General features: G+C 36.5%; 2 protein-coding genes across 6 annotated transcripts in view; both read right to left on the bottom strand.

The window, feature by feature from the left end:
* LOC145213781 (replication protein A 70 kDa DNA-binding subunit-like) overlaps positions 1-13,702 on the bottom strand; it is a 42,202-nt gene that overhangs the window by 4,476 nt on the left and 24,024 nt on the right. For 2 of the 3 annotated variants that reach the window (XM_080082172.1, XM_080082171.1), the window contains exons 7-12: positions 4,992-5,100; positions 4,090-4,187; positions 2,655-2,865; positions 2,234-2,405; positions 1,470-1,665; positions 1,046-1,185 (exon numbers count right to left, since the gene is read on the bottom strand). In XM_080082172.1, coding sequence (XP_079938298.1) covers positions 1,046-1,185; positions 1,470-1,665; positions 2,234-2,405; positions 2,655-2,865; positions 4,090-4,187; positions 4,992-5,100 — 926 coding nt within the window. Of the gene's footprint in view, positions 1-1,045; positions 1,186-1,469; positions 1,666-2,233; positions 2,406-2,654; positions 2,866-4,089; positions 4,188-4,991; positions 5,101-5,435; positions 5,560-7,405; positions 7,557-13,702 lie in introns of those variants that run through there. The other variant, XM_080082173.1, reaches the window with a different exon arrangement.
* LOC145213786 (replication protein A 70 kDa DNA-binding subunit-like) lies at positions 8,418-13,380 on the bottom strand. Of its 3 annotated transcripts, none has more exons than XM_080082185.1 (6): positions 13,303-13,380; positions 12,904-13,082; positions 11,343-11,466; positions 10,759-10,855; positions 10,066-10,163; positions 8,418-8,904 (listed from the first exon to the last, which is right to left on the bottom strand). In XM_080082185.1, the coding sequence occupies exons 2-6, from the start codon at positions 12,934-12,936 to the stop codon at positions 8,831-8,833; spliced, it is 426 nt and encodes a 141-aa protein (XP_079938311.1). In that variant the 5' UTR covers positions 12,937-13,082; positions 13,303-13,380; the 3' UTR covers positions 8,418-8,830. The 3 variants fall into 3 exon arrangements, with proteins under 3 accessions (XP_079938311.1, XP_079938309.1, XP_079938310.1); XM_080082183.1 differs by having other exon boundaries at positions 10,759-10,867; positions 13,303-13,376; XM_080082184.1 differs by lacking the exon at positions 13,303-13,380 and adding an exon at positions 13,143-13,268 and having other exon boundaries at positions 10,759-10,867.

The raw sequence follows: 13,702 nt of genomic DNA, 5'->3' as shown, positions 1-13,702 counted from the left end.
CGACTGGCAACTAAAACTTTTGTAACATATATATTTTAAAGGACAAAACGAAGTTTTAGTGTGCTTTTATGTAACAAAATCTCCTTGTTATCTCAAAGTTTGAACAAGTGTTTTTTTTAACTTATTTTAAAGACTCTTTGCCCACCCAATGTCAAGAACGTTATAGGTCTTTGGAGGAACAAAGTGAAATACTTGCAATCACACAAGCAAAAACACACTAGAGCAGGCCAACCTCTTAAAGCAGTGGTTCTCAAACTCGGTTTTCGGGGCCACATGCGGCTCGCACCAGACCTCAGAAAACCACCAAACATTGCTATTTTAGCTTTCAAGGTAGTAATCTTTAGTGATTTTCTCAAGCTTTCATTTTTTTTGCGGCTCCCTACACCAGTGCTCTTGAACCGGTGTGCAAGGTGCACCCTAGGGTGCATCAAAATATGCATGGGGTGCACCAGTACGAAAAGGTATGCAAGGGTGCATCACAAACTTTTAGTGAACCATTAATATTTGCCTTTCAGGATATTAGAAAAAAGATGTAGGTTTCAACTGATGTATTAATGAACCTCTGTATTTAAAAAAAAATGTTAATGTCTAACACTTTCAGTGCGGTTGACGTCTACGGCAAAAGACGTTTTGCACAGAGTTCGAATTGACTTACGTCAAAAGTTTTTGATCAAAACATGCATCTGCCTGTTAATGTACGTCGAGACGAAACAGCCCACGTCATCTTTCATGTCGCTTTTTACCTCCGTTTACCATTTAAGTAAACAGGGTGCATGAGTTCATCACAACAACTTTAAGGGTTCACCAAACCAAAAAAGGTTGAAGAGCACGGCCCTACACACTTAAAAAATTACCATTTGGCCCCGACAATAAAAAAGTTTGAGAACCACTGTCTTTAAGTCTTCAACCAACTGGATTCATGGTTTAAAATTTAGGCATTAATCCAATTAATGAGGTGGTCACGTTCCAGGACATGTTTGCATTAGGCAGACTTTTTAGTTGATAATGAAAATACCAGTCAGGTTGAAACATACTGAATACTTACATCAAGACCCCATAAAGTAACAGTGACTTCACTTCCCGATTGATCAACAAGGTTAAACTTCCGTACTTTGGCTTCACGATTTTGACTTTTAATCATAACTGAGTTGAGATCTTCCACTGATTTCACAACTCCAATCACATCTGTACAAATCACAAATATATTTTACAAGTGTTGTACAGTACAAAAGGCATTTTGAGTTTTTATTAAAAAAGCCTAAAATTGACTGCAAAAATTATGGCACACCACTGCATTGGAGCTGTACGTTTAACACATTATTATCCACCAAAAAACTTATTACACACCTGTTCATAAATGAAATTAATAGCCAAAACAAATACATATATATGTACTCTTAATAGCCTTATTTATTCTGGTCTACATTAATTTACCCCAGAGCAATCGAGTTTCATGCTATTTCACTCACCAACTAATCCACTGATATTCTGTTCCAGATTGGAAATGTTCACAAACTTGTATTGGATTTTTGGCACCATCTTTCCGTCGTCTTTATCACAAAGTGTCACAGTTGAATCACGACGCAGCGTCATTTCATAATCGTGTGTTGTGTTGTTGTATTGGGCATTTGCGGGTTTAAGTGTGGCATTGGAAATGTAAAACACCTGAAACAGACAGATAAACTTAAAATATCAAAGCTTTAAACATGACACACTGCTGGGAATTTATTAGAATTTAGTATTATGGGCTGAGTCGTGCCAGAACACGAGCATCACTGTTTTTAATGTTCTGTGTGTGGCCGAGCAGTTACACAAACTGACCCAAGCATTCGTACATTCATGTTTTGTTAATATGCGAAACTAGTGCATGGAAGGGTATCCAAGAACAAAAATGACTGTTTTATTAAATACATCATATGTTGGAATAATCCGTACTTCTGAAAATGTACAGCTTAACACCGCTGGTGACGTAAAGGATCTTCGAAAGCTACAAAACTAGCATGGAATAAGAATGGTTGTGACTTCATAATGCACCGAGCACCTCGGTGCTCGGCCAAACAGAACATTTGCAGTTTTGGCACATCCCTACCAAAAATGTTTACAAACTTGCATTGATAATAATGTGCCTACATTCTACCCGGCCCAAGTTGTTAAATGCCAAAAATAACCTAGTTTTAACATTTGAAATTCTTACACATATATTTCATTGCTTTAGTATTGATAAAGTTTTTACCTTTCCAACTTCTATCATGTCATAAAACTTATCAGCCTCTTCTTTGAAACAAGTAATACGAATGTCACCACTGTCATCCAATACAGTGAAACTGAAAAGCTTTCCTTCCCCCCTGGGATTTTTCCATTCTCGCATTGTTCCTTTCTGGGACACTCTTGCTTTTACAGACCACCTTCACACCAATATATTTATTATGAGGTATTTGGAAGTTTATTGACAAACAAAACAGTCCCTGAAAATCAAAATGTTTTGTTATTCAGACGTTGCATCGATTTGGGCCATATTTGATTCCTAATAGTAACTTTGACTCCTTGCATTGAAATAGTACAACGTAGAGAACTTGGACGCATTTCAAACCATGTTGCATAAATCTAAATCTGCAACTGTGCTCATGGCAACCATTATAACTAACATCACCCACTTGTTCTGGTAAGGTGTTAATGAACCGATAGGCATAACTCTGGTCTGTGTTCCTCCAGGAGTAGTTGGAACTTGCTCTTTTCCGAATGGCATTTTGCCAGTTGGTTTCGGGCTGTACATTGCAGCAGGTGGAATTCGATTCGGTCCACTTGGATTCACATTTTCATTGCCTGGTTTGGATGGATTCGGTAAACCACCATTGGCACCGGCAGCTGCAATATATTAAACAATATGTCATCACAAACCAAGATTTTAAACCTCTTCTGGCAAATGTATTTTTATTTCATCGTTTCGACGTCCTATACAGGTCGCCTTCATCAGGGTAAGTAACACTGAAAGGAAAGAATTTAAGGTCCTACTGGTATAAAAAAGGATTAACAAAAGATGCACTAACTTAAATTGTCTAGTAACACAATTTTTGGCACTAATTTTACTTGGACTGTACATATTACATAACACTGTGTTAAAACATAACAATTTATGCCTCACGTACAATCAAGTTACTGATACGGTAAGATAAGAAGTGAAAAAGTTGTTTAGTTTAAAAATGATTCTGGATAATGTCTTCAGTGGACCTAACATACTACTTATATCCAAGCATGCCATGATAGCTAGGAAAAAAAAGTGTTTAGTTCAAAAATATATATATACATATTAGGGATGTGCCAAAACTGCAAATGTTCTGTTTGGTGGAGCACCGAGCATGAAAGTAAGATGCTTGAGCACACTCGATGGATTATGACATCACAAAAAAATCCTCTTTCGAAGTTTTAGCTCTACAAGGCCTCTTATGTCACCGGCGGTGTGTTATTAAGCTGTACATGTGCATAAAGTATGCGTTTTCCACCATCTAGTGCAGTGGTTCTTAACCTTTTTTCTGTTGTTACCCACAAAATGTTTTGATGGATATCAATTACCCCTTTTTTAGAAAAACATCGCCTAACATAGCTTACAATCCAAAATAAACCCACAGAAAAACAAAGTCATTATTTATTGTACATTCAAAGGTTCATTTCAAATGCAGTTAATGGGAAGGTTGATACTGCTTTTTAGCTACTAAGCATGCAAATCTGATTATCAAGAATCTAAAGATAACTATATATAACAGAAAATCTATGTTACCCCTTTAAAATGCCAAATTACCCCTTTGGGGGTAATTACCCACAGGTTAAGAACCACTGATCTAGTGCATTTGAAAAATCATTCGTTTTTGTTCATAGGCACCCTTTAGAACACTGGTTACATATGTTAATAGGGCATGAATATGCAAATTTAACGCTCGGGTCAGTTTGTGCAACTGCTCGGCCGAGCACCGAGCATTAAAAACAGCGATGCTCGGTACCGAGTACTCTGGTTCTGACTCGGCTCGGCCCATCCCTAATACATATGATATGTGTTCAGTGGAGATTTATGAACTGAGTTGTTAAGTGACTTACCATTTTGTGCAACACTAAGTGGAACAGGTTCGCCAATTTTTCCACCAGCCTCGTCAGGAGTTTGAAGTATCTCAATATCAAGACAAATCACAATCCTCCTGCAAATATAAAGCAAACGTAAACTAAAATTGCTTGCTATAAATTGTTTATCAATGTTTACATACATTTAACTGGGACAGTGGTTACCAAAAAGGACTGGTGGAAGATTGCTTGGTGCAGTCTCTGATAACTAAACTGTTGTTGTATATTAGGGGTGGGCTGAGCCATGCCAGAACCCAAGTACTCTACCAAGCATCGCTGTTTTTGATGCTCGGCTTAGCAGTTGCACAAACTCACCCGAGCATTAAATTTGCATATTCTTGCCCGGCTAATATGGGAAACTAGTGTTTAAAAGGGTATCACCACTTGTGACGTAAGGAATTTTGGAAAACAAAATTAGCGAGGAATTGGGAATGTATGTGAAGCCACAATTCACCAAGTGTGCTTGACCAAACAGAACATTTGCAGTTTTAGCCAATCCCTTTTGTACATATATGATATGTCCGGTCCTTACATTTAATATGAGCTTGGCGAAGGAAAACATAGCAACGTGATAGCACTAAAACATTCACCAAGCCCGAAATAACTGTGCAACGTCAAAACATTGTGGAGCGCACAAACAGTGAAGGGCACAAATGATGAATAATAGCTGAATGTGCAGCCAACACACCATATTATAAGGCGTTATGTCAATGGGGCTCACAAGAAAGTGAGTTGGGCGCCTTGTGAGTAAACACGACTGGAGGTCAGTACTAATGACTACAAATTATTTATATTAAGGGTGTTGCAAAGTTTTTTAGTGATGCAACAAGGGCTAAAAATTACATGTTTCAGTCCAAGTATATAATTAAAGTTAACCTTACTTTGACCCCTGCAAGACTGACGACTGATATTGTTTGAGTTTGAACACTGTATTCTGCTGAAGACGTCCATCAGTCACAAAATCGTTTAGCTGGGTTGCCAGCATGGAAGCTGTAAACATTTTTTTTTATGCACAACTTTAGTCCTTCACATGGAATTGTACTGCTTTTTTTGACAACTATTTTTTTCTATGATTCTTAAAGGTCAAAGAGAGAAAAACTTACATGTTAATAATAATCTAATGACATTTTTTATTAAATGCAGTTGTGATAGTGGTTCACATTAATCAAACAAATAAGCTACACCACACAAAAATCAAAACTGTCAGTTGTAACATACACACCAAAAACTACATACATCACAAAAAATACAAAAGGGTCAAATTTTAACTTTGAAAATGACCTTTTACTAAAATAATTTGTACATTCACAAAAATAAGCACTCACTTGCAAAGCTGTGAACACCATCTGACAAAACAAGTCTCATTCTTGGCACACCAGATCCAGCTATTGACTTTGTGCCAAGACATTGTAATATAGGATCTTTTGGTTCATGCCCATTGAGTAAGGCCTGTAAAAACACATCAGAATGTTAACTATAACTTATACTTGTTATAATTAGGGCAATTATTTTTGGACCTAAAAAACGAAAATTTTGATCTACAAATTGAAAATTTTGACAAATTTTGACTTTAAAAAACTTTTTTTTTGACAAAATTTTGACCTATGAAAAATTCAAGTAGTTAAATTACACATTATTGTACAAAAAGTTAAAATATGGCTGTAGGCTACTCTGTAGAGCAAATGTCTAACAGAAGGGCAAAAATCTGAACACAGACCTAGCCTGTTCTGAAAAGGGAAATGAGCTAATTAAAAATCACTGCCAAAAAACTGCAGCTAAGACACAACAAAAATTATTCAATACAGTTGTCTAAACGAAAGATACATGAAATACCTAAAGCAATACCGAAGCAAGATCTGCACCTAACCTGCAACTGCCGTAAAATGACCTGGGACCTACCAAAATTTTGCACGTTTTGAGATGTGTTGAGCATCACACCATATCAACCTAATTATTTCACTCACTTTATGGTTTATGATTCACAGTAAGTAGGTAATGGGCCAATTACAACAGTATAAAGTAGGCTACAAGGTGTAAAATGAACAGTTCACTGACAGTGCAAGCTCTACAACACCACGACAATGCAGTTTGTAAACATTTTTAACTTTGTAAAAAAATATGGAATTTTGACAATTTTTGACCTATTCCAAAAATTTTGACCTTTGCCCTAGTTATAATACATGTATTTGATAGTTTAAATCAGTGTGGTCCAACTTAATTTTGTTGCGGGTCATTCAAAATCATTTACTTACTACGCAGGGCAAAGTTCAAATTTTTGCCGGAAAAGCTTTTTTCTGGGTCAAACTCTTGGGTAACTATATACCTTTTTTATCCATAGACAAGTTTATTTTTATATTTTATAGTTATTTACTAAGTAGAAGCTGTCAAAAACATTCAGTTTCAACTTAGCACAAAATACCCTATAGAAGCATAACCATTTATTATATAACAATCGGTCACGTCTAAAACTGCGGGCCCACTTGGCCCGCTTGGCCCAGCACTTCATGCAATTGAAAAACTGCGGGCCACTATATATCCAGTGCTTGTCACGTCTCTCGCAAGTATAAAAACTGCGGGCCCGCTGTATCCAGTGCTTGTCGCGTCTCTTGCAAGGAAAAACTGCTAGCCCACAATATTCATTGCTTGGCCTGTCTCTCGCAGGGAAAAACGGGCCAAGTGCTGGGCCAAGCGGGCCAAGCGGGCCCGCAGTTTTAGACGTGACCCCATAACAATGCCTTGTCATGTGTCACAACAGAAGATTTTGCAGTATTTAGTGTGTGTTAATCCTCACATTTTAAAAACATCGAATTATTGAAAACAAAACTTATAGTTGTCATTAAAATTTTGGGACTTTTGTGGGCCGACAAAATAATCTCGCGAGCCACTATTGGCCTGCGGGCCTGCAGTTGGACCACGCTGGTTTAAATGAACATACGCTGAAAATGCAATATTTACCTCCAGGTTTAACAATTAAAACATTTATTATAGAATTGGTAAAGTTTAAACTTGAATCAAAATGCACACATTATATTATGAATATGTAAGGCTTTGACCTTTGACTTACTATTTTACCATTAACAAAAAAACAGGGTCTTTAACTCTAGTCTAGTCAAAGGTGTGATGTCCAAGACTGGACTCTTTATCTCGCAAGACTGAATATATGTTTTCCAAACACAAGAGAGTCAGTTAGTTTGGGGGAGCAGTCTCAAATTTGTAAGAATAAGAACAGCATACAAAATTATTCCAGCAAAACATTTAAGCTTAGAAATGCACATTTAGTATCAGAAGTACTTACCGAAATAGCTCCTTCGGTTAATTTGAACGGCATTTTGCCAGAGTATTTCCCAAGAACGCAAAATTGCCTCAAAACAGCGATCATAAATCACGCCAAGATTTCCCTCCAACTTGCATTCCTCCCGCCAAATGATTTTTCTTTCGTTACTTATTTGCCACTAATGTCGCACAAGAGCGCATAACCAATATGATTTCTATGTTTAGTAAGATGGTGTTCATAATAATCTATCGACAGGTTTTAGTGGTTTCAGTAGTATACTCAGTGGTAGGATTCAAACTTTTTGTCAGCCGGTTCTATTCAAAAGTTTATATTTTTCAGCCGGTTCTGTTACAAAAAGTCCATTTGCAGTAACCAGTAATGCTAACCGGTTCGCTGATCTTATAGAATTTTGTGAGACGGTTCTGTAGAACCGGTGCGAACCGTATGGATCCCACCACTGAGTATACTACTAAACTTTAATGTCGGGATCGACTGACCAAACATATACGCTTTTGAGTAGATATTATCAATACTTCAAGCAGCAAAGTTTGTTTGTTATAGGTAGCCTACGTAACGCTTTTCAAAATTAGAAGTTATCTGACTAGCATTGCAGATCTACATGTACGCATGAAGTGGTGTTTGCAAAAAAGTCAAATATACCATACTCTGCCAACTAATCTAATGTTATTTGCCTATACAAGCAATTTAAGCACATTGTGTGTTGTTGAGTTGAGTTTGTTACGTTATTAAAAGTTCACATGTTGCCAAATAAAGTCCGAATCATTTATTTGTCCACGCACACCGCTTCCGACCTAATGCAATTTTGCTAACAGTGAATCAGGGGTGCTACTACACCAAAGTAGTTGTTTTACGAGGGTCCAATTTAAATGCACCACTGATCTTTTGTCGGAAGTTGAAAAGTTAAACACATGGTGCTATTGCTCGTACACTTTTGCCTATTTTGTAAAGTTCGTATTATAGAGGTCAACACAGTGATATATTGCAGAACTGAACATTTAATATTCCACCTATGTATGGAAAAAAACAAGAAGTAAGGCATTTATTTACGAGCACTATTAACACCAATACAGTACAATAATAACACGAATGTGGCAATAGCAAAAACTTCTTCAAATCGGTTAAAGGCGATAAAATTGTACAAGCAATATGGATGGCACTAGCTAACGTCAACATAACAAAATAGTAAAAAATGAGACACAATAATAACTGAACAATACAATTCTACTAAATCTCATGCTTAATGCAAAACAGTGCACCACTTAACTGCATGTGGTCTACAGTATTGATCATGAAGAATTTTGGTAAAAACACCCATAAAGATACAGTTTTTTGGTGTCTTCTAATTTGCATGAAGATTAATATTTCACACAGGAAAGCATTTGTCCAGGGTCAAATGGGTGTTAGTATGTTGATGAATTGACAGCACTACACGGCATCCAGGTATAAATCCTCAACACCTGGTCTGGTTGTAAGGGGTAAAGTCTCATGCCCATAGGCAGCTGTAATAAGTCAAATCGTATGTCACACATGATTCAACTCTTATAAACTAGATCAGTGTGGTCCAACTTTATTTTGTTAAAGTTATAGTTACCCTAGAGCAGTGGTTCCCAAGCTTTCATGGACCATGGCCCCCTAAAGGTAACTTTTGGGCTTCATGGCCACCCTCAAGTGACCCTACCGGACCTGTGGCCCCCCTAAAAATGTAAATGGCAATCTCGTGTTGAAATTTGGTACTAATTTCAGCTTTAAACAGGTCCAGTAGCGTAAATAAGAATCTGTAATTGTAAAAAACCTCACTATAGACAAATAGTATGTGAACTAGTCGATTAAATTGGGGAATAATTGTAAAAAGAAAATGGTTTTTAGTGGGTGTTTCTGGTGAATCTACACCTGTGGCCCCCCGGACCACAGCTCGTGCCCCCCTTGGGGGGCCAAGGGCCCTGGTTGGGAACCACTGCCCTAGAGTCAGGCCAAGGTTTAAATTTTATGTCATTAGGTGTGCCGCAAAAAATATTGAAATTAAAATCAATCAAGTAGAGTAGTAGTACCAGGTGCTTAGACCACTAGGCCAACATGCTCCACGTCTCTGAGATGTTCAACTAGGCTATTTAACTATGAGAGTGACCTGTATAGCGGCTTTATGACCTCATAGTTACTGTCTTTGTCAGCTAATTTGCTGTGCCATTTTAACAAAGTTATTACAATTTCCATAGGTATATTTTTTATTCAAATGTTCAAAGTGCGCCAAATAATTTTTGTTTTTTCTAAAGTGCGCCCAAAAAGAAAAAAGTTTGGGAACTACTGATCTAGGGTAACTATACACCTTTTTTATCTATAAATAAGTTTATCTTTATATTTTATAGTTATTTACTAAGTAGAAGCTGTCAAAAACATTCAGTTTTCACTCAAGCGCAAAAATCCCCCCGAACGCTTTACAGAAGCACAACCCTTTATTACATCACATTTAGTGTGTGTTAATCCTCACATTTTCAAAACATTGAATTATTGAAAACAAAACTTATGGTTGTTATTAAAATGTTGGGACTTTCGCGGGCCAACAAAATTATCTCCTGCAATTTGACTCTGCTGAACAAGATAATGAATTGATGATACCAACTTAAATCGCTAATTTTACAATTCAAGTAATTAATAGGACTTGCCATTTTGTGAAACAGCAAACCGAACAGGTTCACCAATTTTTCCACCAGCCTCCTCAGCTGATTGAAGTATCTCAATATCGAGACAAACCACAATTCTCCTATAAATATAAACTTAACTGTAAATTGCTTGCCACACATTGTGTACAAATGCATGCAAATAGAACAGTGGTTCTTAAACAATGTGTCCAGGCATACTGGTGGGACCTGGTAGGTAGCTAGGTGCACCAAACGAAATTGTTAATTTGTAGTACAGTGTGGTCAAATTATTTTCTTGCAGGCAATTAAAAACTGGTAACTAACTCCATGGGCCAGTGCATAAATGTTGGTTGTGGCTATGCAAAATCATTTAAGTAAGTACCATTTTCAAAGTGGTTGAAATTTTTGTTTTTTATTACTGAGTGGTAAATTGGTGTACATGAAGCGTATTGTAAAACTGTTGTGGTTGTACTTATTTGCAGTTTAAACTGTTTTGTGACACAAACAGGGTGGCTGTTTTTCACAAATAAATTAAAAAAATTAAATTACATTCATGAAGCGTCTATGCACAGTTTGTTGAAGCAGAAAATGTTTGATTTTTACAAGTCAACAAAATTAAATTTAGGGCCACAAATGGCCCACAGGCCTGCAGTTGGACGTAAGTATGTAGTCAAAGTGAAAATATTCAAGGTCCTCTTCAACAAAAGTTAATCTTACTTTAAACCCTGCAAGACTGCTGAATGATATTGCTTGAGTTTGAACACTGTATGCTGCTGAAGACTTCCATCCGTCACAAGATGATGTAGGTGTGTTCCTAACATAACAACTGTGAATAAATATCGTTATTTATTTTGTAAATAGCTTTAGTTCTTTACATGATATTGTACTGCCAATGAAAGCCTCAAGTTTGCTTTTTCAGACTCCATGTTTTGTCATAAGTAAACCCGATTGTAAACTACTAGAAGCAGGTTGGCTAATGTTATTGCACTGGGTTTTTAATTTTTTAATTTTGTGTTTGACATCATCGTAACAGAATGTGTAATCAAAACATTTGGTAATTTCAAACACTGAGCCACATCAGGGGGATCAAAGAGCCGAAAAGCGGCTCCAGGCCCGAGGGTTACCAACCCCTGTTCTATGAGTTTCTTTGGGTCATATTGAAAAACAAATTTTTGTTGATTTAATTTAACATAAAAACTAAATCAGTTTGTAGCTTTTGGTTTCTTCTAACATGCCACAATATATATTTAGAATTATACACAAATAAAATCTAATCTACTGTTTAAAAACTAAGCACTTACTTGCAAAGCTGTGAATCCCATCTGACAAATCAAGTCTCAATCTTGGCACACCAGACCCAGTTACGAACTTTGTGCCAAGGCATTGTAAAATAGGGTCTCTTGGTTCACGACCATTGCCCAAGGCCTAAAAACATCATCATAATAGTATATTTTGAAAACTTGTGTATATTATTTGAAACAAAAAAATAGTTTGCACATGAGTAGTTTTGAGTAACACCAAAAGCAAAAAAACAGAAAAAGATAGGAAAAGCAGAAAAAGGAAATTTGTACATTTCTAAAAGAGGGAAAAAGATAAAAGAATAAAAAACAATCGATAAATACTGAAATTTCTTGTTTAATAATCTTAGAAAAAATGGGAAATGTTTTTTATTGTTTTTCATGCCATTTTAACTCGTAAAAACATTTGAAAGCGACCAAATAGGATTCTACATCGATTGTGACAAAATACAAAAAAATCAAAAAATGTCTCTTTAATTGTTTTTAATGCTGTTTTAAAACACGTTTGGCGACACTCGCGTTGTTGAGTTGCTTAGAACATTGTGTTTGTTTTACATTCTTGATATTTTGGTGTTGATCTATTGCGTTTTTCAGGAACTGATGATGCCATTATTAGGCGAAATATATATTCCTACTTTCTAATTTACTGACTGATTCTGTTGGCAGTTGAGACAGTCCTCTCAAATTTCGAGTCACTCTACATCAATTGTGTCAAAATATAGAAAGAGAGAAACATGGGAAATGTTTCTTTATTTATTTTTAGTGTCAATCTAGCTGGCAAAAACTTGAAAGCGATCTAATAGCTTCTACATAGATTTTATTTCCAGGGCAACCCACAGGTTCACAAATTTTGCATGCCTCAGTGGAGCAATTTGCTTTAAAAAGAAAAACTTAGTGTTATTGTTGTTTTTTAATTGGCAGTAAAGAGCCTGGGTGGCATTCCCTGTTCCAAATCTCAATGACTGCCCATTTTGCCTCGTCTATCATTTGTTTGGGCTTAGGGTTTTGCTACTAGCAAAAAGGTGTACAAATTGAAATAAATTTTTTTGTTTGTTTTTGTTAGAAAATCGGCTTAAGTAAAAATTTCGAGACTCTCGAGATTCACAAGTAATGAAATTTTAATCTCTAGCTTCTCGAGAAACGAAAAAGTCAAGAAATAGATAAACCCTAGTTTGAATAAAGTTAAGGGTGTCAATTGAAGAAAGACGTTTTGTTTAGGATTGAATTGTCACTATGAGAAACCAACACCCTCCATTGTTGCATACTAAACACATATTGTCAAAGGAATTTGCTTCTTTTTGCAGCAAAGTGACCTCATACATATTTCTTCCACACACTGAAGATGAAATAAATCAAACAACCAAAATTTCATTCAGAATGCTATTAGATCGCTTTTGAAATGTTTATTACGATTTAAAATAGCATTAAAGACAACCAATATTATTGTCAAACACAAGACAGTCAGTTAGTAGCAATTTTGCTTAATAGTAGAACAAAATATACCAAAGTTTAATAAAATACTCCTGCAGAACTTTTATGCTTCATTTTTACCGTTATAACTTACCGAAATAGCTCCTTGCGTCAATTCAACCCGCATTTTCTTAGATATTTCACTAATAACGCTGAAAAAGCTTCAAAACCACCATGAAATTTAAGAATTTACAGCACGATTTTCCTCCAACCCAAACAATCCTCCCGCCAAAGGAGTATGTTTTCGTTTTGAATTTGTCGCTAACGCCGCCCCTGAGCGAAAAAGTATGACTTATGTCAAGTATGGTCTTCTCACACTTACAAAACTATTACTGATCCAGCAAATAGGCTCGATAACTTTTAAACTAGATCTCGTCAAAACTCCGACAAGCAGTGGTGGGATTCCAATTTTTTGGCAGTCGGTTCAATAACAAAAGACATATTTTTCAGCCGGTTCTGTTACAAAAAGTCCATTGACAGTAGTAATGCCTACCGGTTCGCTGATCCCATAAAATTTCGTGAGACGATTCTATAGAACTGGTGCGAACCGGCTGAATCCCACCACTGCCTGCAAGCCGTTATATATAAAGTGACCACCAAAAGTGTTTAAAGCATGTTGGCGTCATCGGCTGTTGACAAATCCTAACTATTAACATGCAAAAAAGGCTAACTGTTTCCTTGGGCTATTAGGAGACTCGTGCAGAACTTGTTAATGCGGCGATCTGACTTTATTAACGGGACAGAGACTAAGATGCTCAGAGTAAACGTAAGAGTGAGAGTGAGAAATATACAAGGGCTTATGAAGCGCACAAACACGCGGTATACAATACATACGAGAAAAAATGACGAGACACTAAACAACACAAACAGGCGCACAGCAGGACACACAAATA

The sequence above is a fragment of the Phallusia mammillata genome, chromosome 2 (assembly GCF_965637545.1).
Source record: "Phallusia mammillata chromosome 2, kaPhaMamm4.hap1.1, whole genome shotgun sequence".
NCBI classification, from domain to species: domain Eukaryota; kingdom Metazoa; phylum Chordata; class Ascidiacea; order Phlebobranchia; family Ascidiidae; genus Phallusia; species Phallusia mammillata.
The sequence above is the reverse complement of the archived record's forward strand: the minus strand, read 5'-3'. Positions and strand labels throughout refer to the sequence as shown.

Bases quoted from the DNA above. Each gene is read 5' to 3' on its own strand.
- LOC145213786 (XM_080082183.1), bottom strand. From the start codon at position 12,936: ATGCGGGTTGAATTGACGCAAGGAGCTATTTCG. The intron at 11,467-12,903 runs GTAAGTTATAAC...TGATGTTTTTAG, and splicing joins TGACGCAAGGAGCTATTTCG to GCCTTGGGCAATGGTCGTGA. The intron at 8,905-10,065 runs GCAAGTCCTATT...GACTTATTACAG, and splicing joins GTTTGCTGTTTCACAAAATG to CTGCCTATGGGCATGAGACT.